The sequence below is a fragment of the Microplitis demolitor genome, chromosome 7 (genome assembly GCF_026212275.2).
Source record: "Microplitis demolitor isolate Queensland-Clemson2020A chromosome 7, iyMicDemo2.1a, whole genome shotgun sequence".
In the NCBI taxonomy this organism is placed as follows: domain Eukaryota; kingdom Metazoa; phylum Arthropoda; class Insecta; order Hymenoptera; family Braconidae; genus Microplitis; species Microplitis demolitor.
Window position 1 is genome coordinate 7,247,282 of NC_068551.1, and position 26,503 is coordinate 7,273,784.

Consider the following 26,503-nt stretch of genomic DNA (forward strand, 5'->3'; position numbering starts at 1 on the left):
TCCCATAGATTGTTATTCTAGTGTTATGTGCGCAGCTGAAGTTTAAATTAATTATGCAAGAATTTTTCCTTTGGTAGCGATAGAATAATTTAGACGAGTGATTTGGAGGTTGCGGGCAGCGATAAATAATAGAAAGAAGATATTATCTGTCTATGTTTATTGTTTGTTGTGGATCTTTTTCAAAAATTGTAAACCTAAACGTCTTTGAAGGGACTGATGTCCTTATTGTAACCTAATTTCGTGAATGAATATAAATATGGTTTTTAAATATGATTTTTTTGTCGTTTTATTTACTAACAGTACAATATCTGAATTTTCACTTAACCAATATGACTGTTGCAACTTATTGCAACTCATGAAAGTGTTAAAAAAGCCTTTTCACGACAAGTTCAGCGCAAACGCATCCACCATGTCTTAAAGGCGGCAATCTAAAAGTTTTGGACACTTTTCATACAAATTGCTGAGCGCACATACACATACACTGCTTATAGACGTATAAACAGGCCGAAAAACATGGCAGATATTGAGATATGCACACTGAAAAGGCCTATTAAATACAATATTTGATTATACTCAAAGTTAACTTATCACCAATTACATTAGTTAAACTACACTAAAAAATCACTGAGGTAAGTCCAAACAGTGTAGGTGTTAAAATCGGTGGTGTTCAATTTCAACGTCAAAAGCGGTGTGAAAATAACGCCACCGCCGGTGTAAATATTCTGTACCGGTGTTCAAAAAAATTTCCCAGTGTTAAAATAGCGCCGCCGCCAGTGTAGATATTCTTTACCAGTGTGAAAATATTTTACTTTGTGAATATTTTTACTTTCTTAATTACTATACTTGCTCATAAAGAACTGACATTTTTGGTGTTTTATAATCTATAAAGTTAATACTCCAAGCGGACACAGTTTACCCCGGTTTTACACCGGTAGTTTAACACCAGCTATAAAAAATCAGTCGAAAAATGAATTACTATAGGAAATTTTTTTTAAATTAACGATAAAATTTGGAAGAATCATATTTCAGAATTTTCGGCTGGTCCATATTGCCCCAGATGTCATGCGTAAAGCTAAAAATACGCAAATATATCGTATTTATAGTAATTAGATGAAAAAAAATTGAGGTACCTCGCTTTGCCTACCCTTCCCTTTTGTGCCCTACCCCGCCTCTAATAATTATTTTTGTATGCGGCTGAGGCAGCCGCTCGGCACGCGCGTGGCTCAACCGATCACCGAAGTTAAGCAGCAATGAGCATGATTATTACTTAGCTGCGTGAGCGTTTAGCCATACGTCGGGTTTGAACGAAGGTCTCTGATCGTTAGGCATGGGATGAAGATTCAGTGATCAGTAAAATGGGAATTTCATCGTTCTCTGGAGATTCACCCAAACCTAAACTGTACTGGCTAGGTTTTCTCTGTGGTTTTCCTAGCCCATTGTCCAACAGAGGTAGTAGGGCATCATTGGAATGATACGGTGCAGTATAAGCACAAGTTGGGCCACAGCCGCACAATGAAGGCAGAAAGCGAAGTAAAAGAGTTTGCGATATAAAGGCAAAAAGTGTAACAAGCCAAAGAAGCTATACATTGCAACGATTCATAAATTTAAAAATTGATTCTTTTGCTACTTAAAAAATAGAAGTATAATGAGAAGGCAGCATTTTAATAAATGAGAAAATTGAAATATATAACCATGTCAACATGTGCACACCTCTTTACATTGGTATTTCTATTAATTCAATGTTAAATTGAATGATTTTCTATACATAAAGAATTTTTGTTTTTCTAATGATTTAGTAGATATATGAAATTTGTCTTTTTGTATTCGTTTTAATAATATCAATTGATCATTTCTCATCATTTTCTTAGACATTGTGATATTGAATTTCAATATGGGACATTCCAAGCCAACTCGTCCTGCCAATGGATTTTGTATCTCCGATTTCGCTGAAATTCGGGCCTTTTTTTGTACCTCTGAAAAAAAAATTTTTACGAATTTCCCAATCAAAAAAAATTTTGTACGATTGTATAAAATTGGATAGAAAAAATGGCCCGATACAATTGTATACAATTGTACATAATTTTATCTAATTGTACATAATCATATACGATCGTATATAATATATAATTGTATACAAATATATACATTTTTTGCATTTTTATATAGAATTATATACGATTATATATAATTACATAAAAATTTTATACAATTATGCATCACCTCTATCCAATTGTATATAATTTATATATAACTATATAGAGTTATATAAAATTTTTTTTCATCAGGTTTTTCATCCAGCCAATCGGGAGATATGAATTTTTTAAGACTTCGAGGATTTTTTTTAAATAGCCATAACAGTGAAAAATTGTCCGATTTGGATCTTTTTTTTTCGTCGTAAAAGTTGAGATTTTATCGAAAATTTTTCGGCAGATTGATACCTTCAAAAGAAAATAAGGCGAAGCGATCCTGAATCAAGTTTTATTTTTGACTAGGAGTGTGCCAACTAGCCAAAAAAAAAAAAATTGAATGAAAAACAAATTTTTATTGCTATATATACACTTAAAAAAAATGATTAACTTACATATTTGAGACATTAGAAAACTACCAGTTATTATTCTTTATATCAAAATTTCAGTAGGAAATCGTTAATAATACATAAATAATAAAAAAGAACATACAAAAAAAATAATTAATTTCGAATGAAAAAAAAATTATAATCCATCATCACCCTATTACGAGAATAGGCTCAAAATTCATGTTTTGGGAAATAATATTTTTGAATAAAAATAAAAGAGAAAAAAAAAAAAAAAAAAAAAAAAAAAAAAAACAATCAAATTCATAATGAATAATTTTTTGCATAAGTTTTTTTAGAAAATTCATTATAATTCGAGAATTGACAAAAAAAAACTCGAATCAGACAATTTTCTTCGAAATCTTAAAAAATTAATATCTCCCGATTGGCTGGATGCAAAAATTTGAAAACATTAATAAAAAACTTCTTTTAGGGTTAAAAAAAGTGCCCTAATTTCAGCGAAATCGGAAATGCAAAATCCATTGGTAGGACGAGTTGGCATGGAATGCCCCATATATATGCATATTCAGGACCTTGTCATCTAGTCGGGACGTTTCTTCTTTTTCTCACATGCAATCGTTGCGCGTATCATGTATAGAAACATGCAGTAACATATAGTAATGTAGACGGCGCCAAACTTTTTTGAACCATGTAAAACGCACGGTTCACTGACCGAGTTATAACGTCACACGCGCAGGCTCTCCCACCAGCAGCGAGAATTACTTATAACGGTAGATGCCATAAAACGCTTATACGTTGTGCAGACCCCCACATACACGCACATAGATTTCCCGAGCATACGGTCCAGTAAATCTTTGTGCAATGTCTATATTAGTTAGTTAGTTAGTTCTTCAATAAGGCATTGGGATAACCCATGTCTATATTAGGAATGCACTTGATTATAGTAAAAAGTATTATTTGATTTCAATCCATTCTCTTTTATCGCTGGTCCTCATTTTGACAGATAGTTTTCACTTAGACTTTAAGGTCACGAATCTCACTTATTTCGAAAAGATATTGGTATGTCTACTTCCTGGTTTCTAATGCTTTCACACGTTTGGCATAAGATATCATGACCTGATAATAAGTTAAAACCTCTCGTCAAACTTAGCACATACTTAATTTAGTCAGAATATTTTATCATCTCTACTTGACCGCAATTCTCTATTTAAAATCAACAATTTTTTCTTCCTCATGAGAAAAAGACTAAAATAATTTAAAGAAAAAGTAACTGGCTGTATTTCATAGCACAAATATAATTTATAATTCAAATTTACCTCCAGTGTTTTGCGTAAAGTAAGATCGGGAAAGAAAACGTCTTGTTGTTGAACATAACAAATTCGACGGCGCCATCTTTTTGTTAATCTTTCTCGATTCAACCAAATTTCTCCACTATCTAGGTCTACTCGTCCTGACAAACAATTTAATAATGTTGTTTTCCCACATCCTGCAAATAGAAAAAAAGAACAATTTAATAAAATTTGGTTTGTCTTAACAAATAATTCTAATAAAATGATTCGAAAAATAAAACAAAATTCTGAAATTCACCTGACCCTGCGGCAAAAATTTAAGAATCGAAAATAATTCATAAACAAGCATTAATATATGAAATATCCTGTAAAAATGTTGAAAAAACTTTTTTTTTCTATGTTTTTGTTGACAATATTATTTAAATTAAAGAACGAGTTCCATTCTATTATGTTGTGATCGAGAAAGACCATAAAGACGGAGATTTGGAATGATTTTGAACACATTTTAGTACACGGAAAAAAAGAAATATTTATCTCCAATGAATCAATTTTTTTTTTTGGCTTTTTTAAAAATATTTTTTAATGACTAATAAATATAGTTAGTACAACTAAACATGACAGTTGCCCGAGTCAAAATATTAAACGTAAATTAAACGTTTTAAACGTAATTTGAACGTATTAAACGTAATGAACGTAAATTGAATATTTTGGACGATGACCGGCCCATGAAGAAGAAAAGAGATCGGAAAAAGAACGCTCCAAGCTTTATCGCGAAGTTCTTCAGACTGATTTGAAAAAGATACGTTGTATCCTCAAGGTCTTCTTCGAGGACATAATCTATGGTGCTGTCACCTAAACGAAGAAAATTAAATTGAATATTGACACTGCTATAAGGTTGCCCGATCAAAAATTATTTTACCTATCGATAATTAAATTATCTATATTAAATACTACGTATCTTTTTGCAAATCAGTCTGGAGAACTTTGCAATAAAGCTTAGTGCGTTCTTTTCCCGATCTCTTGCCTCATAGGCCGGTCATCGTCTGAAATGTTAAATCTACGTTCAAAACGTTCAATTTACTTTGAAAATGTTGAAAACGTTCAATTCACGTTTATTATTTTGACTAAGGTGATTCAAATAATTTTATAATTTGATGGAAATATATCATTTATTTGTAGTAAGTAATTGATATATTTGTGGTAAAGATATTAAACTTATGACAAATAACCTAAAATTTGGCGATACTCTACATACATTTGAAGCCCTTATTTATTTGTAGCAATTGAATCATTCTTTACTACAAATAAATCACTTATTTGACGCAACTAAACTACTCAAATATATTATATATTTTTCACAATTAAATATTTATTTGGCCACAGTCAAATATACGATATTTTTGGCTCAAATAAATCTTTTTTTCACTATACGTTATATTGTTATTTATCCGTGAAAAATGACATAAAATGTAATTTGTTAAACGTATGTGTCTTTCGCAAGATCGTGTATCAAAAAACCTATGTCAAGATTTGTGTATGTCTTGCTCATGGTATCGTACACAAAAATATTAAAGATATCTTGAACACGTGTAATGAATCAATGTCTGATACTTTTCTTGTACCAGTAACTCGTACTTAAGAGGTACTTACGCATGGCTTGCTTAAGATCAGTTCAAGACCTCAGGTCAACTTTGAGCTTTGAGCAGATCTTAAGCAAGCCATGCGCAACTATTTTCAACTATAATCTTCCTCCAGAATCGAATTATAATCTGGCACGAATTTCTTTTATAAGGCTTGCGATAGGCTTACAATTTAATTCTGGTCAGGGTCACAAGTATCTGCAGCAAGACACATAGCAAAAGACACTACCGCATATCGATCTTGAGAGCAGTCTTGCTCAAGAATTGAAAGATTGTTATATGGGTGGAGAAAAAGAGTTATTAAAAATATTAGATATTTAATTTATAACTTATAAACTATATTTAAAATGTCACAAATTATAAAAAATATAGTTAGAAAATATAAAAAAAAATAATCTGTGTTCACAAAAAATTTAATAACAAATTCAGGACATTTTTAAAAATTATCCCAATTATAAAATACAAACCAATAAAATATAATTGTGTAAAATATTAAAAATTAATTTAAGAAAAATTCAGTGTAATTCAAGACCAAGACAAGATCTTGACAAGACAACACAAGATGATATAATCAATTGACTGATTTTTGAGATCAATACGAGACTTACATTTTGAGTTCGAGATCAAGACGAGATGGAAAGTGTCAAGATCGCGACAAGATCATTCCAATCTTATTTTGTCTTGTCTCGAGTGCAGCCCGAGTATGCATTTTAAATTGGTCGAATGTTTCTAACTGAAAAATACGATTCCAAAAAATTTATAATGATCATTGCTAATGAAATGTGGCATTGGAATAATTAAATATTTTATCAGTTCAAATCATATCTTTGTCATTTTTAATCTCGTTTTCCAAACAAGGATTGAATTCAAATGATTTCGATTTAGCTTAAGCCATAAATAGTTCGTTTATGCATCAACTGGCGTTTGTTTCTGAATCATTGTTTTTTCACCGTTGATTTTCAATGAACTTTCGAAGAAAAAAACATATTTGGGTATAATTGAATAACATTAAGAAAGATATAATAATACCTGAGGGTCCCATCACAGCCAAAAGCTCGCCTGGTTTAACCACCCCGGATATATCGCGAAGGAGGGCGCGCTTCTCTTTGAACACCTGCAGTCCTCGGAAGACTAGTTGCACTGGACGCGAATCCAGGGGGTACACCAGTTGCAGCGCCGAAGTTTCCACTCTGTGAACAAGAATAAAATAAGAATCTATTTATAACTTTACTATTCGATAATTATTAGAAAATTTTTAATGATGCAGGCAACATAATCTAGATAAAAATTAATTCTGCGAGCTAACCCCAAAATTTCTAGCTGTAGTAAGTCAGCTCAAGGTGCTAAAACATTATTGTTTATACATTTTCAAGCTCGTCGTGCCGAAGCATTATATTTTAAGCACTTGTATTTTCGAGTTTATTCAGATTTGAAAAATGTTTTTTTCTTATATTGAACTGAAAAAAATAAAAATTGAACAGAAAATAAGAATTTCTAAAATTTTTATTAAAAATCATTGGTAATAAAGTTAGGTCTAACTATATCAGGTTGTAAAAATTGGGATGTATCTGCCTGAAACAAATCTTATTCGGCTCAAATGAATTATTCTCTCAATGTTGTTCCATTTATGATATTTCTGAAACTAAAAACCGGTTGAAAACAATTTTTAGAGGAAACGGAATGCTCTGTTAAAACCTAGATTTGACATGATTTTTGAAATCGTTCGACACGTTCATTATTATGTATTTGATACAAATAAAAGAAATGATAATTTTTTAGCTAATCGGACTAAAAAGAATGTCATACTGAGAAAAAAATTCTATTGGGACAATTAAATGGGTTTTATTAAGTTCTGTTAAACCAAAATTTATTGGGGATAACTAAATTTTACTACGTCAACATAATCTGTTTGTCATTTTTAATGAATGATTTAATAGACTTTAAGCAATCCTTGCCTCAGAAGTTCAATTTATGAGCGTTGGATGGCAGGGGAGAAACGATGAATTCCTGATGCTTACACTATATCACTTTATTATTGTATCCGGCTCTATAATAGAAAACATTATTGCATGATCTATACTCTTATTTGACTAATTTACAAATATTATAGTTAGTTTTGGTTTTATACATACTTTAAAGAATAAAATTCCTCTTACCGACTGACATAATTATTTATACCTGTATGCTGAAGGTTATTAGTTAGGACTCATGAAGACTTGCGCATTCTATGTACCGCATATTATTAACTTCTGCTAATGGTGTCAACAGGGCAAAGTACGTGTAATATTAATTATTAATTAATTTCTCTTTAAATTGAACTTCTGAATCATGAATTGTATAAGATTTTGTACGATATTCGTCTGATAAGTGACAAATCTAGCATGGGTCCTTTCCAGAATTTGCCACTAGTTGAGATGTGTCACATGAGAACGAGTGAGAATCTTAGCGCCCGAGCGAAGCGAGTATGATAATAAAATCATTTGGCAAAGTTAAGAAAATAAATATTTGATAAACAACTTAATTATTTAATAGTGCCAGCAAACTCAAATATTAACCCTCTCGTGGTTGTAGCGCCAAGGCGAAGACACGGTCAAAACACCGTTGAACCACCGTGGAACGACCTTGGGAACGTGGCTGTAATGCAATGGAACCACGGTATTCTTTGTGCAGTCACACCCCGATATTCCGACCGCGTTCCCGCTACATTTTAAAAGTCTTTCCACGGTGGTTCAGTGGCTATCAGCGGTCTTCACGGTGAATTTACAACGGATTTCCGATGTCTTGATGGTTTTACAACCATTAATTCTCAGTATTTCCACGATGAGTTCATGGTTTCATGGTGTATCCACAATTTTTACCACAAAAAATGAAAAAAAAAAAAAAAATAGATAAATAACGTCGACTCGTAGGCTCGATCCCGAGACCTGTGAATTTAGAGTCTGGTCTGTAATCCACTGTGCCGTATTACACACTTCAAAGTCGCGGTTGATTGTATTTATTTGGACAGAAATGAACTTAAGAAAATTAAAGATATCAAATAAATGATTGATTTTATGATTTGTATTATATTCAATTATCTTATTGTTTATAGGGTAACGAGAACAATAGCTGGATACCCACTAACAGTGGGATAATAAGTACTTTATTTGGTAAATTATATAATTGAGAAGTTGAAATTTTTCAAACTTAACTAAAATTTTTTTAATTTTACATCTCAGTTTTTTATAACTAAATTCATTATTGAAACTTCGAAATTCGCTTAACTGATCCGCTAATGGTCTTTTTAGCCTATTTCCAAAAACTTTAAAAAAGTTTTACATGGAGAAAAGAATATAGTAAAAATTACAATATTAATAATTATTACAAATACTGATATAAAGAGCATCAATTAATAAATTTTATGTTAAAAAGTATCCTACCATTAGAATATTAATCTGTTCTCTTATTCATAAATGCACATCAATAGACGATAGACATGGAAACCCAGTAATCAGGATTTTATAGAAACTAATAACATAGAAACCCAGATTTTTATATAAATTTCCCATAAAGAAATCCATATATATTCAAGTTCCTCTATGAAGATGCAGGTACCCATAGTTTCCCATGCGGAATTCCTACATAGAAATCCAGGTACTCACGGTTTCCTACATGGATTCTTATATGAATCCATACACGCCCATATTAATTTCTATAGATTCTTACGTAAATCCATACTTTTCTACATGGCTTCCTATGAGTTCCCATACAATCCCGCATGTATTTTCTCTAATAAGGAAGATTGATTTATTCATCAAGTCAGAAGAATTACATCTTTATAAAAATTACAAATAGTTTTAATAAAACAGTTAATTAGGAGTCTTCCAAACATATTTTACTCTAAGAAAGATTATGAAAACACATATAGTTTTTATGGTATTTGTATCAATAACGTGACGTTTTTTGTTGATTTTCCTAGTTTCTGATCCACACAAGAATCCCACGTGGATTTTGACATGGTGCAGATTCCCATGAAAAATCAAGGTGAAAGTTCACATGAGAATCCATACTAGATTCCTATATAGATTTGGCATGGTGTGGATTCCTATAGGAACCTATGGGAAAATCTATATCGGGATCTATGCTGGAATCCTATAGGAAATCCACATAGGAATCGAGGCTAGATTTTTAAATGGTTTTCTTTTGATAGGGTATGGAGAAACGTCGGAATTCCTTAAAAATTAGAGAAACAACTAACCCCAAGTAACGGACACACATTTGTAATTAAACCACACGGGACGAAATTTACGGTAAAAATTACAATATATTATGGGACTAGTTCCAATATCGTATGGTTACAGGTTTTCTTGAGATATTTATCACAGAAAGAGCACTCATACAAATTATAATGACCCTTGCTATCTCTATGGTTTTTATTCTTATGCGAAATTGAAATAGTTCTTAAAAAATTATAGTAATAATTCCAATAAAACTATGGTAATTATTCCCATATTATTATGGTGAACGTTACAGTACATTATGGTTACTACAGTATTTTAACGATGGTTCGGGTTCTTCGAGCTCAAAAAATATTGGTTCTAATTAATTAAGTTAAAAATAGGTTGATCGTGCCAAATAATTATATAATTTTGGTTGTTTTCAAGATACTGAAATTTAAATTACGCACTGAAAAAAAGATTTATTTGAGCCAAAGATATCGTATATTTGGATATGGCCAAATAAATATTTAATTGTGAGAAATATGTAATATATTTGAGTAATTTAATTGCGTGAAATAAGTGAATTATTCGTGGTAAAGAAATCATTCAATTACTACAAATAAATAAGGGCTTCAAATATATGGATAGTATCGCCAAACTTTGGGTTATTTGTCACAAATTTAATATCTTTACCACGAATACATCAATTACTTACTACAAATAAATAATATATTTCTGTCAAATTATAAAACTATTTGAATCAACTGTCATATTTTGTTGTACAAAATATATTTATTTGTCATTAAGAAATATTAAGAAAAAGCCACAAATAAATTGATTTATTTGGGACAAATATTTCTTTTGTTCTGTGCGGTTATGCTATCATGATCTCTTCAAAATCGAAAGTTCGCGGTATAAAGCTAATATTTCTCACTTATGAATCCGAATTCGTAATTTTTAGATGACGATACTATCCGAAACTAATTAACTAATTATGACGATTATTGCAGCAACTAATGAGCATCGCATATACTAAGATCACATGACTTTAAGAAAACAATGCGTATAAGTGTACAGAAATAGGTAGGATAGAATGAGAGATAAGCGTGCGGCACGATAACGTGTCACACGATAGGCTATTCCGAACACAGGTTTTTTCCTGTATCTTTAGAGATTACGTTAAGAAAATTTGTTCAGATATTAAAATGTTTTCAATAAATAATAAAAAAAAATCTTGACAACAGTTGACGCTGCGGGCTAGCCTTAAAACTTCTCACTGTTATGGTGAATTTATTTTCAAACTCTTCAAGCTTAAAAATACTCTTGATTGCGTTTATTTTTTTCAATCAGTTCAATATCAAAAAAGTTATGTACTGCATTGAACTAGGGAAATTCATAAAAACTGGAAATAGTTGATAGCATGAAACTTTCTATTTTTATACACGATTATTCTTAAGGAAACGCATAGATTTTGACACATCTAAATGTATTATAGCATTTTTCATTCTATTATGTTTGCAGGTGTCAGATTCCTAATATTTATTAACACAGTTTGATAACGTTTTAAACTTTTTAAAAGATTCAAGAACTTTGTAATAAAAGTTTTAGCACTTTGTGGTCAGTCCTACGGTTTTACACATAAAAATAAAATATTGTTTGACAGTAATCTTTATATGCCTCGGAGAGTGGAGAAATATTTCCTTACAACACAATAGAATATCACAGATGTATAATTACTCAATTGTACTTTTTGCCTTAAAACGCGTTAGTATTTCTTTATACTAACATGAATGTACTGAAAGTTCTTCATGTTCTGTAGATATATATTTCAAAAATGTTGGAAAAATCAGTGCGATTTAGTTAAGTTGTGTAGATGGAACAGAAAAATACTAACAAAAAACTATCTAACCGGTAGCATCTTCACTTGTGTCGTCTGACTATAATCGTCACATTTGTACACAACTTTCTAATGAATTCCTGAGAATACACTAAGACCTGTTTTAAGAATAAGAGGGAAATGATTTTACCACAAAAAATACACAATAAAGTCAATGAATCATCCTTGACCCGATAATGTATAAACCATTTATATATCTCAATTAAGTAATGATTTACCACAATATAATAGATTATAATAGTCTTTGTTTAAATCGTTAATTTGAAGAGTTGATTTTGACAGTATAACCTACCTGGGTATTGTTCCCATGGCAAATGATTCTGGAACATAACTGTCGTTGCGTTGAGCATGCAGATGAAATTAGAAGAACTACTCACTAGTAGAACGCATCGTGACGGGAGGGCAATACACAAAAAGACGAAGCATCGACACGAGGAGATAATAAATTCCCAGCAATGGCGGTATCACGACGTCATGAAGTTCAGTGAACTTGCGCTTACGGGAAGAATCTCTGTCCACATCGAATGTATGTTGTATTGTATATGTGTAACCCGTATGCATATAAGTCGGTATATATGTAAACATACGTATATATGTATATATATAAGTTTATTGGTCACTGTCGAAATTGAACTCGAGGTGAGGCTTAGTAAGAGTTGTGGCTTGTAAGTCTTTTTAAGTCAAAATATTACCTAATTCATTGGTTCAGAGGCGCATTGAGAATTGTTAATAAAATGCTGAGTTGAAAAGGAGAAAAGCACTGATTCGTCTGACGGTTTGTGCAATTAAAAGTTCAAGAAGTTCATTGAACTTAGTACTCCTTAACTTTTTTTTTTGTAATTTTTTTCTTTCTCTTCTTTACTCTCTTTTGCTTTCTTATTCAGCCTTTTCATTATTTATATTAACTAAAGATTTTTGATAGAACAAAATTACTTTAACTTATGATATCAGTTAATACTTCTTAATTGCAAGAAGAAAAAAATTGTATGAGTGAATAGTTGTAAAAAGATTTTATAATATAAAATTCGCGAAAATTTCATTTTATTCAATAGGATTTAATAACATTATGTGTACCACTTCATGAAATGTAAGTTTTAATCGCATAATGTTTGGTATCCAGTATGAAACATCAATTTATTTTTATATTATTCATATTTATTTTAAGTATGCAGTTGCTCCTATGCAATTTATGAATTAAGTTAAAACTTTACAATAAAAATAAACAAATATAGAAAACGTTTTGGAAGAAAAAAAAAATCTGGAAACTTCTCGCTGTTTTCTAGCTCAAGGAGCTCGAGAATCTTAGTGTCAATTGATGTCCGAGCTCTTTTAGCTTAAAAATATCTGCGATTTCACTGATATTTTCGAATTCTTCGAAAAAAACGAAAAAAAAAAAAATTTTTTTTTGTATTCTTTCGTCGACGACACGTCTCGAACGAATTATCCGATTAAAACGTTCATGGAAGCGATCGATAGCTTTTATCAAGTTCCAGAGCTGATTAGGTTTTGAAATCGATCGATTTGACAGTTTCTAAATTATCCAAATAAAACGAAAAAAAGAATTTTTTTTCGTATTTCTTAAATATCTCAGAATCTGTTCAACTAAATGATCTAAAATTATCTGGAAATCTAAGTTCAGAAGAACTCTTTTGAATGCCGCGATATCCATCTAGATCGTTTCATTCATTAATAAGATATGAGAAGCTTACATCTACATACACACAAACGCACATGCATACAGTCATCTCTCGGAAAATATCAGAATATCTTCTTAGGACCTTCAAACGTCGACATCGGCTGAAAACTCGGTTTTTAAAAATTGGGGTGAAACCAATAACTTCCCGAATTTTTTGAAAATCATCGGTTTTCGTAGCGGGAAGTTAACAAAATCAGGGGTACTTTAAAATTTATATATTCACGTATTTTAATTGTTTTTCAGAAACACTGTAGTTGCTCCCAATAGTATATTATGTGATAACGGATGAACCGAGACAATTTTAGACCAGGATGAAATTGGCCAACAATAATTAATGTAACGGAACCTAAATCCAACTCTGCCGACCGGAGACCGTTTCCTCGCCCTTTTGGACATACACGCGCTGCGGGGTCATCCCCATTTTCCACCTAGACGACACTCTTATTCGAAAAATATAATCAAGTGACGACTAAGGTCAACATTAACCGAATGCATAATCGAAAATCCTTATTGCACGTGGTATCTAACTACAGCCACCACGAGTCCTACCTCTTTTGGGCCAAGCACTAATACCATCCCTGGAAATAAAGAGACTCTGGCCACAGTGGGCTTGGAAAATGGCCCCCCGTGGTACCAGGCTCCCAACTCCGGTTAACATGGTTGCGTAGGATTAGTGGTGGAGTGCAACTTCTCCCCATACCCTATGTGAAGGGCTTCCTCTACTTGTTACCTTTCGGGTTTCCAACAAACTATTATGCACTTGTTCATTCCTTGATAGATTTTTTACTTTCCGAGTTGTAAGGCACTCTAATTATTCAAACCAAACCAAAGACAGAGCACAGCTCGGGATTGACCAACAACAGCTGCAGTCTGATATTATGTTTCATTCTGTGTCACACTATATTTTTCATTATTATCTGCATTTAAACTTAGTTTCAGTATTAGCAGCCAATCAGAAACAAGTCAATTTAAGATCACTAATATATAGACCATTAGGGTAAGCGTAAAATGTGATTTGCAATTTATGACTAAGCAGAAAAAACAAATACTATTGATCATTTTAAATTATGCTCATAAAACTTAGCCAGAATGTCATGAGATCTTAGAGTATTCATGCTTGCATAACTCAAGCGTGGAAGTACTGAGGATACTTTAGTGGCGCTCGATTTTTTTCGGGTACTTCACTCACTTTCAATCATTTCGACATTTTCAAGTATATCAAAATAGGTTGAAACTTGTATCATAATATAGCAAATTTATTAAGAAATAATTATAATACAACATAAAATTAATTCCTTAATATGTTATTTTAAAAATAAATAATTTAATTAAGAGGAGCCTTGATGCTAATTAATTAGATGATTTTTTATGATCACGATAAATCCCGAATAAAACGGCTCACGGATCTAATTGTTTTTTTGTCAGCGTTAGTTTGGTGACTAGAAAAACTCTTTCGTGAATCATTATTCAACTCTTTTTCGTTTAATTAGAATGAATAAAAACTTTCCGGGAAAAAAATATTTTTCCTATTATTATATATTACGGTGATTAAAAAAATAACAAATTTTTTCTTTTTTCTCGCAAACAGATTCATAAGTTTCATTTAGTTAAGAAAAGACGTCTGTGAAAATTAGAGCTCTTAATATTAACATTAAGAGGTTCCGCATTGCACTTTTCTATTTTCTATAAGAATAACATGGAAAAAAATTTTTTTGCGTCTTCTGATGTTTATAAGTGGCTAACAATGCGTCATAGGAATAATTGGCAGACATAATTTTATAGGTAATTAAATGCTCTACAAAAAAAGTCTCTTATCATTTTTTAATAAATCTTTTGTTCAAAAGTTATTTGAGGTTGGAGTCGAATTCATATTAAATTTTGAGATCTTTTTCCTTTTCCGGCGAAACTATCAGACCTATTACAAAATATCATGGGACCATTTTTGTAGACAATTTTATTCCCAAGAAGTTATTCTCATAAAGCTTTTTCGAATTCCGCATTGTTTTCTAGTTATTTTGATGCCAATGTCAAGCTCATAAAAAAAAAAAATAGTCTTCTGATTGATTTTAAGAGCTTGAAATTAAAATCAAATTCATCATTAGGTACATTATTTACGTAGGATATATCAATTTAATTGTTTGAGTTAAGTAATGCCGTAAATTTTGCTCAATTTTAAGTGTACAGCAGACTAGAGGATCAGACTACAATCCAGCGATAACCAGAATTAAGCAGCATTGACGTGAGACATTAATTGGACGGGTGACCCCGTAGTAAAAGAGTAGTTAACCGATTGTAATTTTTTTTTTTTAATTAAATTTAACGGACATTTGTATTGATAGAGCCAATAAATCCTAATTAAATTACCTAGTTAATAATTTACAGATATTCTATAAATAAGATTCTACAAATGACTATATTCGTTCATGCATGACTATATATAATCAGATCTGGCCAATTTTTGTGTCTCATCAGATATAAGTGATCATATATAACTATATATGATTAGGCAAAATCATTTTTTCCCGGGCTTTTGGATTTTTCAAATTCTTTTTCTTATTGTAGAATGAATCTAAAGATTTATAAGATTAGAATTTATGATGTATAATCCAAATTGATGCACAGTGAATTAATTGTAATGAGTAAGATCGTATTTTTATTATTTTTGACAAAAATTTTAGTTGATGTTTCGATAAGAATAAATAGTATTCTTACATTATTTTAGCATTGTCACCAGCTACTCTAATAATCAAACAACGAGTGTAAATATGAAATGCATCAAGATTATTAATTAGAGATTTTTGAGAGTATCAAGATCAATTAAAGCTCAATGAAAAATATTCGATTCTTCAACGACAGAAAGTACCCATCAAACTTGGACTGGATTTCTTGAGGATGCTGCTCCGCAATGCCTTTCACAAGAGTGATCGAAATCGTTGTAAGATCGTATTGACCTCTGCGAAAAAAAATGTTATAAAATCGAGGTTACCCCACGGGTTCGCTGATATAGCCATACTCAGGAGAGAGAAAATAATCTCGAAGATCTGACTTTCACAAACCGCAAACGAGCCGCAGTTGTCATCGTTTTTATTTCTATCCGTCGCACACGCGCATCGTAACAAGAGATGATCTGTTGTCGAGACCCTGATAAGAAAAAATCTAAAATCGAGGTTACCCTGGTAACAAAAGAAAATGGATCTGCGTGAATTCACATTGCCTTTCCCAGTGTCTTTAAACAGTACTGACTGAATTGTTAGAGTAATGAATATACCAATCGTTGCCTAAGAAGTAAGACTAAGAAATGCAGTGAAAAAATATTCAATTGAGGTTATCAGATGTACTGAATGAAAATCATAGATTTAATGGAATCGAAAAAGAGGAAGATGCAAACTATTTTTATCTAAAGGTACTTCTACACTGAGATACAAAAATTTTTTTTAAGGATATGTGCTTCTATGCTATTGAGTATATATGTATTTAATCATAGTTAAGGTATATTCTAGCCAAGTAATATGTTCTCGAGCTAATTATAAAAATTATATAATCACAAAAAATAACTTGATTAGAATATGTCTTTACTATGATTGAACAAGAATATGCTTCCCTGAATCGAATGAATTTAATTCTCCCAGCGAAAGAATATTCTGTCGTTTTCTAGACTCTAATCTACGTACATCAACTGTACGAAGCTGCACTTTCATCTACAGTAAACGGTGCTACCTTGGTGGACCTTAGGCAACTCCACTGTCCATCTTACAGCATTAAATTCTTCATTGTCGGCCAAATTTCAGCCATTTGTAGGCCTAGCAAGTTTCAACCTTGTGTCCACTACCTGGGCCTTTTATCGGCCAACTTTCGGTCGAAATAAAGATTATTATTTTTTTCGTTTGAAACTTTTTTACCAGTGAAATTTCGAAATTATAAAAAATGTAAATATTTTCAAGTTGACTATTAAAATACATTTGAAGTTATTTGACACTGGGAGTGATGTTATTGAAAATTGATGAGAAGAAAAATTAAATTCATATCATTCTATTTCTTTACAAAAACAAAACTTTTTGAAAACAATAAAAAAATAGTTGCCGAAGTGAGGCGAAAAAAAATTTTCGATCGTAAAGCACACTCTAATGCTTCGCATCATGAGTCATGCAAAAAAAAAATGGAAATAATGCTCGATGACATATAGAAAGTGTGATTTTGAAATGTTCAAAAACAAACTTTTTTCATAAAATTTAGGAATACCCCCTTTGCCCCCCCCCCACACCTCCTTATTTTGTTTCACTCTTCCCTCTTCTACATAATGGAAACTTCAGAATCACTCGATTATTACGATTAATAATGGTTGTATAAATCAAATTATTGGTATTTTTGTAATTATTATAGTCTATCGCGATAGTCTAATAAATACTATTAAGTACGCGAACCAGCAGAGTCGTAATAGCTTAAACTGATATACAAACAAACCAAGGATCAAGCCCCGGTGATAGCGAATAATTTTTTATAAATAAAAGTATTAATTATTAAAACACAACCATTATAAACTAATAAATTACGTTAAAAAATCATACATAGTGATAATTGATATTTATTTTTTTTTTGTCTAATCGATATTTTATTTAATTTTTATTTTCTATATCACCTAAGATTTAGTTTGGTCTGAACTGAATTATTTTTTTGAGTTATAATATAATAACATATCTTTATCGTGATTCATTTACTAAAAAGAAATATATGAATTTCAAAAATGATGAATTAGAACGACAATGAGAGAAAAAGGCGATTAATAACAGCATGACGAACTGTAAAAAAAAAAAACGAAAAGAAGGATCTAGCTTAATTTATTGGAAGTGGAAGAAAGAGAAGCCGGTACAATGACCCCCGACTAGGTCGTGGCCTTGACTTGATTGGGAAGAAACCTTTCATGCTTGTTGTATATATTGAATTGTATCAGTCAACTAACAACTTCGGCTCTGGTTCAATATGATAAGAGGGGAATACTAAATAGACTGTAAACGTTCAATGACCCTACAATATATTCTCACGAAAATTCAAAGTTGTTTGTGGTTCAGTTGACTGGGAACCTGGGAACAAAAATTTATATATAATTATATAAAATTTTATATAATGGTTATATAAAATTAGATATGTTTCGGTTTGATCTAATTTTATATAGTTATATATAATTTTATATAGCTTTATAAAGTTATATAGAATAGCTATGATAAAAAAAATTAAACGAAAAAATCGCTGACTCATGAATTCGATCCCATGTCCTACCGATCTAAAATCTGATCTGTTATCCACTGTGCCAAATCACAAAAGGGTACTTGACTATATTTATGTGGACATTAGTAAATGATTGATTCTGTGATTTGTATTGAATCCAATTATACACTGAGAGAAATTAATGGAAACGATTACAATATATTATGGGAATGGTTCCCATAATGCATGGTAATTGGTTTTTTTGAAATGTCGATTATAGGAACGATACCCATATATATTATAGTTATTATTGCTATAATATTACAGTAACCGTTACCATAATATTACAATAACGTTTACCATAATATTATGGTAATCATAACCATAATTATTTCACATGCGATATGGGAACTGTTATCATAATAATGGAAATTATTCCCATATTTATGGGAATTTTTCCCAGAAAGTATGGGCTTATATCGCATAATTCCGAGTAATCGTTACCATAACGGTATAGGATGATATTTCATAAACATACTAGTAACGGTTACCATAACTTTCTCTGCGTGTATGATTGTTTATAGGGTAACGAGACCAATATGAATATATCCACTCAAAATTCCCTTAGTTGTACCGTTTTTGGTCTCGTTAGTCGATTTTCAAGAATTTGAAAAAAGTAGGTATGCTTTATAACATTTATGATTGTGGTAAATTAAAAAATTTTATAGGTGTATAAGATTTTATAAATCATTATAGAATCAGCTTTTTCGAATAATCTTACGTTATTTGGTCGTATCTAAATTATTTCACAAAATTTTATGATTCCTGAAATCACACAACATGATATTCACGAAGAAATTTCCATCAGATAGAATTTGTTAGAACTCAATTATATAAAATAATACAAAAATTTTTAGACCGGATGTATAAATATGTATGGTAAAATATACACAGTTAAAAATTTTGCGTTCTTGTATATAAAAATTTAATGGTTAAATATTTTGTGTCAATTAGTTTTGATACCATCAAGTGTAAATTTAACTATGTTAAATGTGTTATCTGATCTCAACAAGTTTTTGACCGGTATTTTTGTTTGACACAAGTGAAATGTGTTAAATTAACACAAAAAATTCAGTGGACCACTTAGGGCATGTGAGTTGTGTTAAATTTAATACAAATTTTTCAACTGTGTACAACAATATAACTATATTGATAAAATTTTATATGTAATTAAATCAAAAAATCAGTCTATCAGTTGACCCTACGGGCCAGCCCCAAAACTTCCCGCTTTTTTCGAGCTCCTTGAGCTCGAAAAATTCGTGGTGAATACATTTTCGAGCTCTTCTTTTGAACAAATAAACCGATTTCGGCGGTTGAGCTGGCATTCGACGCGGCTTATAAAGTTTTAGAGCTAATTAGATTTTAAAATCAATCCATTAAGCACTTTAGAAGTTATTCAAAAAAAAACAATTTTGAAAAAATTTTATTTTTGAAATATCTCCAAACGCATTCTACCGATCAAGTTCACTTTTTCAGAGTTTGCAAGAATTACAAAGCCTAGAACCTTAATACTCAAGATCTGATAGAAATTCGATTTTCGAAAATCAGACCGAAACCAATAACTTCCCGAATTTTTGAAAATTTTCAATTTTCTTAGCGGGCAGTTTAAGAATCAGTCCATCAGTTGACCCTGCGGGCCAACTTTAAAACTTCCCGCTGTTTTCGAGCTCCTGTTTTCTGGCAGCCGAGATCCACATGTGTGTTGCGTGAAAACCCATTTTCATCATTAAATTACATTATTAAATAATTAAGATAGAGATGGGGGAGTCAGTACCTTTTTATTTGAAATTTCCTACTCTGTAAGATTTTTATTTTGGATTTCACTCTAACTATCATAATTTTTAAGATACTATCAATAAAGTAGACCCCCTATTTTAAAAATTTTAATTTGTTAATTACTTTTGTGATTGTTTATATGCGAATATGAAGCTCCTGCAAATGTTTCTAACTTCCATCTCGAATTGAATGAGCCATTGCTCATATTTTTACGACGTTCGCCATTAATTAACACGTTTTTGAAGATGTGAACTAGCTTGCATTTTCACAAGTTACAATGCAGCAGCCTTGAAAACTACCTATTCTTTGACGGACTGTGTATATCCTCAGAATGAATATTTAGATCTGATTATCAAGCAATAAATTGTTTGCACGAAAATTTTATGATAAAATTGTTAACAGTAGCTAACCTTGGGTTTTTCGGCGTTTTAGAAGTGTTGTAGAACGTCTTACCTGTAATCAGTTAAATAGAAAAATATAATCACTGAACGTTAACCAGCAAAAATTAAGATTATAATATTATAGTATTATTCACACGAAAAAAATTAATCGTGGTTACAAGTAAATATGTTAATCATATAGAGACAATAGACTTCTTCATTGAATCAAGTAAATAATCGTACCCTGCTTTATAACAATAATTCCACGACCACAGTAAATGATTCAAGACAATATTTATAACACATGATTTTCTGATGGTGAAAATATTATCTTTTCTAGTATATGAAATTATTCTAGGCATATAAAATAACCGTAATTGTTAGTCCAAACTATTTTGAAATAACTAATTCATCTGTGATTTTTTCGAAAGAATAAATTATTAATAAATAGCTTTGAAAAGTTTCAATCGAGTTTTCAACCTAAGAGATAAATAAAGTCGGAAAAACATTACTTATGTAAATATTATTTTATTATAATTCTGCTAATCTTGACGTTTGGCTAAAATTCTGAATTTAAGTGGATTCAAATTCATATATCTCTTTAAATACTAATTTTAGAGATTTGACTTATGTCAACTGTCTTGTAGAAAACTAAATTTCCTACAAAAAATGTTTCTTATTTTTTTTCGCTAAAACAAACTGTATACAAGTAAACAGAAAAAACTACCAATATCCTAAGAAATTAGACTTTCAAGGCCTATATGCGGGCTGTAGCTGAATGCACCTCTAAACAGATATAGGCTTTTAAAAAGAGCGTACAGTTTTCTTTAAATAAAACTTTGAACTAATAAGATACGTTAATGTAATGTTGAGTTTTATCAACAAAAAAAAACAAAATCTCTTGTTTCCTATGTTATTAGAACAGAAAAACTTCAACGACGTTGTTCTAATTCGTAAAATTGATATCAAGAGCTCAAAATTGACTAAACTTCTGTTTAACAAGTAAAAAAAAGCTTGTGAGTTATTTCTAAAACTGCCCTCAAAATTCTTGTGCGACCATTTAGATGTCTTAAGTTAAGTTGATAATGATTAATCTGTGGCTTAAAATGGATAAAATATTTATAACAATTTATTTTCACAGTTTTATAGTTTATTTTTTTTATTTAGATTTTATCAATTTATTGCTGCTCCATTAAAAATAATTTTGTAACTAGTTGGTGCTGCCACTTAAGTATAAAAATATAGTTAGATCAGTTGTAGTCTGAGACAACATATTAGCGGTTGGTGGCGGCTATCAACCTAGAGTTCACTGACTTTTTTGTGCAACAGTACTCCTCTCACCCCTCCTGAACACATCCTACTGCTTATGCCCTCTCATCTCTACCCATTTAGCTCAATAATCCAACTGCACGTCTCTCTCTTGTATTCACCCGGGTAAACAATATATATATATATATATATATATATATATATATATATATATATATATATATATATATATATATATATATATAGTTATTTAGAATTTTATGAAGCTTGATTTAACACTTTTGAGTATTTATATATAATTATAGATAATTATATATAGCACTACTGAAATAATTGTACATGATTGAATATAATTATATATAACTAGCCGTTACCCGCCCATTTCACTTGGCATAAATTAAATCTAAGTCAGGATTTTTTTTTATGATTAAAATAATTTTTATAACTATGGCTTCGACCTGTGAATTCTTCTGCAATCGTATTAATATAATCGTAATAAGCTATAAAAAATTAATGGCACACACTTAAATTAGAAAAAAAGGCCATTCAGCAGCCGAAATGGAAGTAGATTTCTCGTAATATATTCATTATTGAACCGCTAAAAGTTTTAATAATAGTAAACACCATTAGGTGGCAAAGGCAGCCGGTTGGTTCTCGTGTGGCTCAGGCGGTCACCCAAGTTAATAAGCAGCATCGAGCATGATTGCTACTTGGCTGGGTGACCGTTTAGCCTCGCGTTGACCTCGAGCAGAGGTCTCCGACCGTTAGGCGCGGGATGAGGATATAGTGATCGGTAAAATGGGAATTTTATTGATCACTAAAGCCTCACCCAAACCAAACTGTACTAGCAATGGGTTTCTCTATGGTTTCACTGATAGAAGAATTTATTTGAACCAAATAAGATTTATTAATAGTTAATAAATGATTTATTTGAAAGTTTAACCAAGTAAATATTTATTAATAGTTAACAAATGATTTATTAAATGAGATTTCTTCAAACCAAATAAATATTTCTTAATAGTTAATAAATGACTTATTTGAGTAAGATTTGAATAAGAAATGACACATGAAGCTAATTAAGTAGGGTTATGATAAATAATTTATAGTCCCATTTAAGTTTATTTTTTTAAAGAAAATAATACACACAGTAATTTATTTAAAAAATATTCAGCATTTTTTTTATTTATAAAATAATATTTAGTTGATTATATCTTGAATTTCTTACACTAGACAGTATACTGAAAGGTATTGTAAACAGAAAGTGGCGCTGTAGTAAAAAATCACAATGATGTTCACTCAAATATGAGATTTATTAACTATTAATAAATCTATATTTGAGGCAAATAAATGCTTATTTCAGTCAAATAAGGCTGAAAAACTATTTCAAATAAATGCATTTATTAATATCAAACAAATACTTCTATCAGTGTTCCCTTGCCGCTATACTCCCACAGCAAAAAGGTAGGGGGTAGGGTATCACCGTAATGACACAAGTACAGTATAAACACAAATCGAGCCACAGCCGCACAATGAAGGAGGGAAAAAGTAAGCAGTTGCAATATAAAGGCAAAAAGTGTAAAAAGTCACGAATGCGACTATACACTGAACCAATTAAAAAAAAAAAATAAATAGTAAGCACCATTGAAATCTATGATAGAAAATTTGAATAATAATAGTTTGAATAAATTATTGAAATTTATGTATTAACTTGAACGATATGTATTCCAAGTTATGAGCCTAAAGTTAGTAGACAGAGGAAAAATTTTTGACAGCTGATATCTTGTGAAAAATTTGAATTTTAAGAAATTAACTGAATTGCATAGAATTCTACTAAAATAAACTATAGATATGTTAGGAATTTTTTTTTTTCAGTTGTTTTGAAGTTATTAAAAAAAAAAATTTTTAACAATTTATCGTAACATTTTAAATGATTGGATTAACTTTTTATTGTATTAATACAAGTAATTACTTTCTTAATGGCACTATTATCTAATGGTGCTTTTTTTTTTTTTTTGAAAATCGAAAAAAAAACTTGAGCAAGTCATATCTTCTGAAAAAATCGTTGAAAAAAAGGACCTCTGCGTTTTTTTATTATCTAGAGGTGCGAGTTTTTTGTTTTCAATAATTGCTATCATATTTTGAAAAAAATGATAAAATCAAATTTTTCGTATTTTTTAATAAAGCATATGAGTGAGAAAAGTTATTTTAAAGATAGAACTGAACATGACATTTTTTCCTCTTTTCAAGAGCTACGTATGCATAATCTTATTTTTTTTTCTATTCTCAATTGAGTGGTCGATATACTGAGTCAACCATTACAATTTGTGAAAAAATTAAAAACTCGCATAATTATTATTAATTTAACATATATTTATTTTATTTTTTATAATTCTATGTAATTAGTAACAAAATATAATTTTAATTATAACAAAAATTATAAATAATACTGAAAGTAGCAGACGTCGAAAAATTTTATCTACTTTCAATAAAAAAAAAAAAAAATAAATAAATAAATATTAACAGGAGAAAATATCAAAAAAAGTGGGTCAAGAATTTTTTAAAATTATCTTGTGCATATGTTATAAAAATTTTTACGAAGAAAATTAACTTAGTACATGGAAAAAAAAATAGTAGTGGTTACTCTCTGAAAGAATATTGAGTACTTTCTGAAAAAAAAAAAAAAATTTCAGACAGTACTGTATGCTATCCAGATTATATCCACTACTTTCGGGATAGTAGTGAGTACTGTCCCGGACAGTAGTGGGTATAGTCTAGATAATAGTGGATACAGTCTAGATAGCATACAGTACTGTCTAAAAATTTTTTTTTACAGAAAGTACTCAGTACTATCTCAGAAAGTAGCCACTAGTATTTTTTTTTTCCGTGTAATTGTAAACATTAAGGTTTTAAGTTGTCGGCTGTTTTCAGTATTCTAATTATAATATCGATTATAATAACAGTGATATGTTATGTATATTATCTCCTATAATTATTTTTGTTATTAAATTCTTATTTGATTATAGTGACCTGGAAAAAAAATGCGAAAAAATAAAATTAGTACAAGTAGAAATACATTTATGAGTATAAATACATATTCCGTATGAAATACACCTCCATCCAATTCTGACATAAATCACATTTATAAAAATATTCTTTCATTTCATTCATAGTTTTATGCAAATATTTTAAACAAGTATAATGAGTCCACCTTTAACACACACAACATTAAAACCAGTGCACATTTTTTTTGTTATTGCCTTTTTGCCCGCAAGATGTACATCCTATTTTAGAATTTAAATTGCCTAGTTCATCAATTTTACAGGCTCGTTTTTCTAGTTTGCACTTTATGTTTCTGAAGATCCTTATATTCTGCTGTGATAGAAGAGTGTTATATCAATAACACGACCAGCTTTAGTATCATTTTTGATATTGGATTTACGATGTTTCAAAAAATTTTCCGCTGAATTATTTGATAGATGTTTTTTTATCAGAAGTCATTATTATAGACCAAAATGGTATAAATGGATAAATTTTTTTCATAAAATAATTAACAACTTCTGGCAAATTGAGTTCATTACACAACTCAGATTTGTTACAAAATTTTGCCATCGCTTTAACTTTATTTTTAATCAACAATACATCATGATAGAAAAGACTCGACTCATAAATACTTTTTTTTTCTTCTATCTTGATTGAATCTTGAATATCAACATTTTCCTTAACAGAAACTTCAATTTTAAATGCTTTTTGATTCGTCAAGTTTTTCAAGGCCACTGAAAATTTATCGCACTGTCTTGGGAACAATAATATTATTAAAAATGACTATCATTTGCATTAAACTTTTAAGGTCTTTACAGTGGGCTAACACAGCAAAAGACTCCAAAACTATTGAAGCTACTTGTTTTTTTACTCTTTTTTTTTTTTTTTTTCAATTGTCGCGAAACCATTTTCATTATATATGGGTAACACGTATAAAGAGGAAGCTTTTCAAACGATGCATTTGATCAATTTATATTATCGTAAGCAATTTTTAGATAATCGCAGACAGTGCATTCATTCCAAGCTTTCATTATGGCATTTATGCTTGTCCAAGACCAATCCGTGACAACAGCTTTAAAAGGAGGCCACCTAACTTGATTTTCAGTGCAACTAGTTTTAAAATCATTAAAAAAATTAAATATTGATAAGACTGTATGATCGTGAGAGATCATTTCTAAAAGTATATAAAGTTAATGATTAATATTAACAACTTCACTATAATTATAATCTCTTTTAGATGCAGGATATGACTTACGAATAATCGACCCAGTGGCATCAAAATGAAGTGTTAAAAGATCAGATTTTTTTAATAATTGCATTTGTTGGCTAATGCCTAAAAAAATTGTAAATTGGGTCTTATATTGTTTTATGTGAGGATGATCGTAATTATATTCTGACTGTCTAATAATGAGGTCTTGTATATCATCTGAATGACGATCGTTCTTACAAGAATACTCTGACTTAGCTTTTTGTAAGGTTTTCTCTGAGTGGAAAACTGATAATCACCGTGTTCGATAGCCAAG

At 30.4% G+C, this 26,503-nt stretch overlaps 1 protein-coding gene across 3 annotated transcripts in view; it reads right to left on the reverse strand.

Annotated features, from left to right (window-relative positions):
- LOC103571372 (uncharacterized) overlaps positions 1 to 26,503 on the reverse strand; it is a 56,329-nt gene that overhangs the window by 14,309 nt on the left and 15,517 nt on the right. Inside the window, exons 2-4 of one of the 3 annotated variants that reach the window (XM_053740586.1) lie at positions 20,703 to 20,745; positions 6,492 to 6,652; positions 3,850 to 4,019 (exon numbers count right to left, since the gene is read on the reverse strand). In XM_053740586.1, coding sequence (XP_053596561.1) covers positions 3,850 to 4,019; positions 6,492 to 6,504 — 183 coding nt within the window. In that variant the 5' untranslated portion in view covers positions 6,505 to 6,652; positions 20,703 to 20,745. Of the gene's footprint in view, positions 1 to 3,849; positions 4,020 to 6,491; positions 6,653 to 11,850; positions 11,900 to 20,702; positions 20,746 to 26,503 lie in introns of those variants that run through there. The other 2 variants (XM_053740585.1, XM_008549510.3) reach the window with 2 other exon arrangements.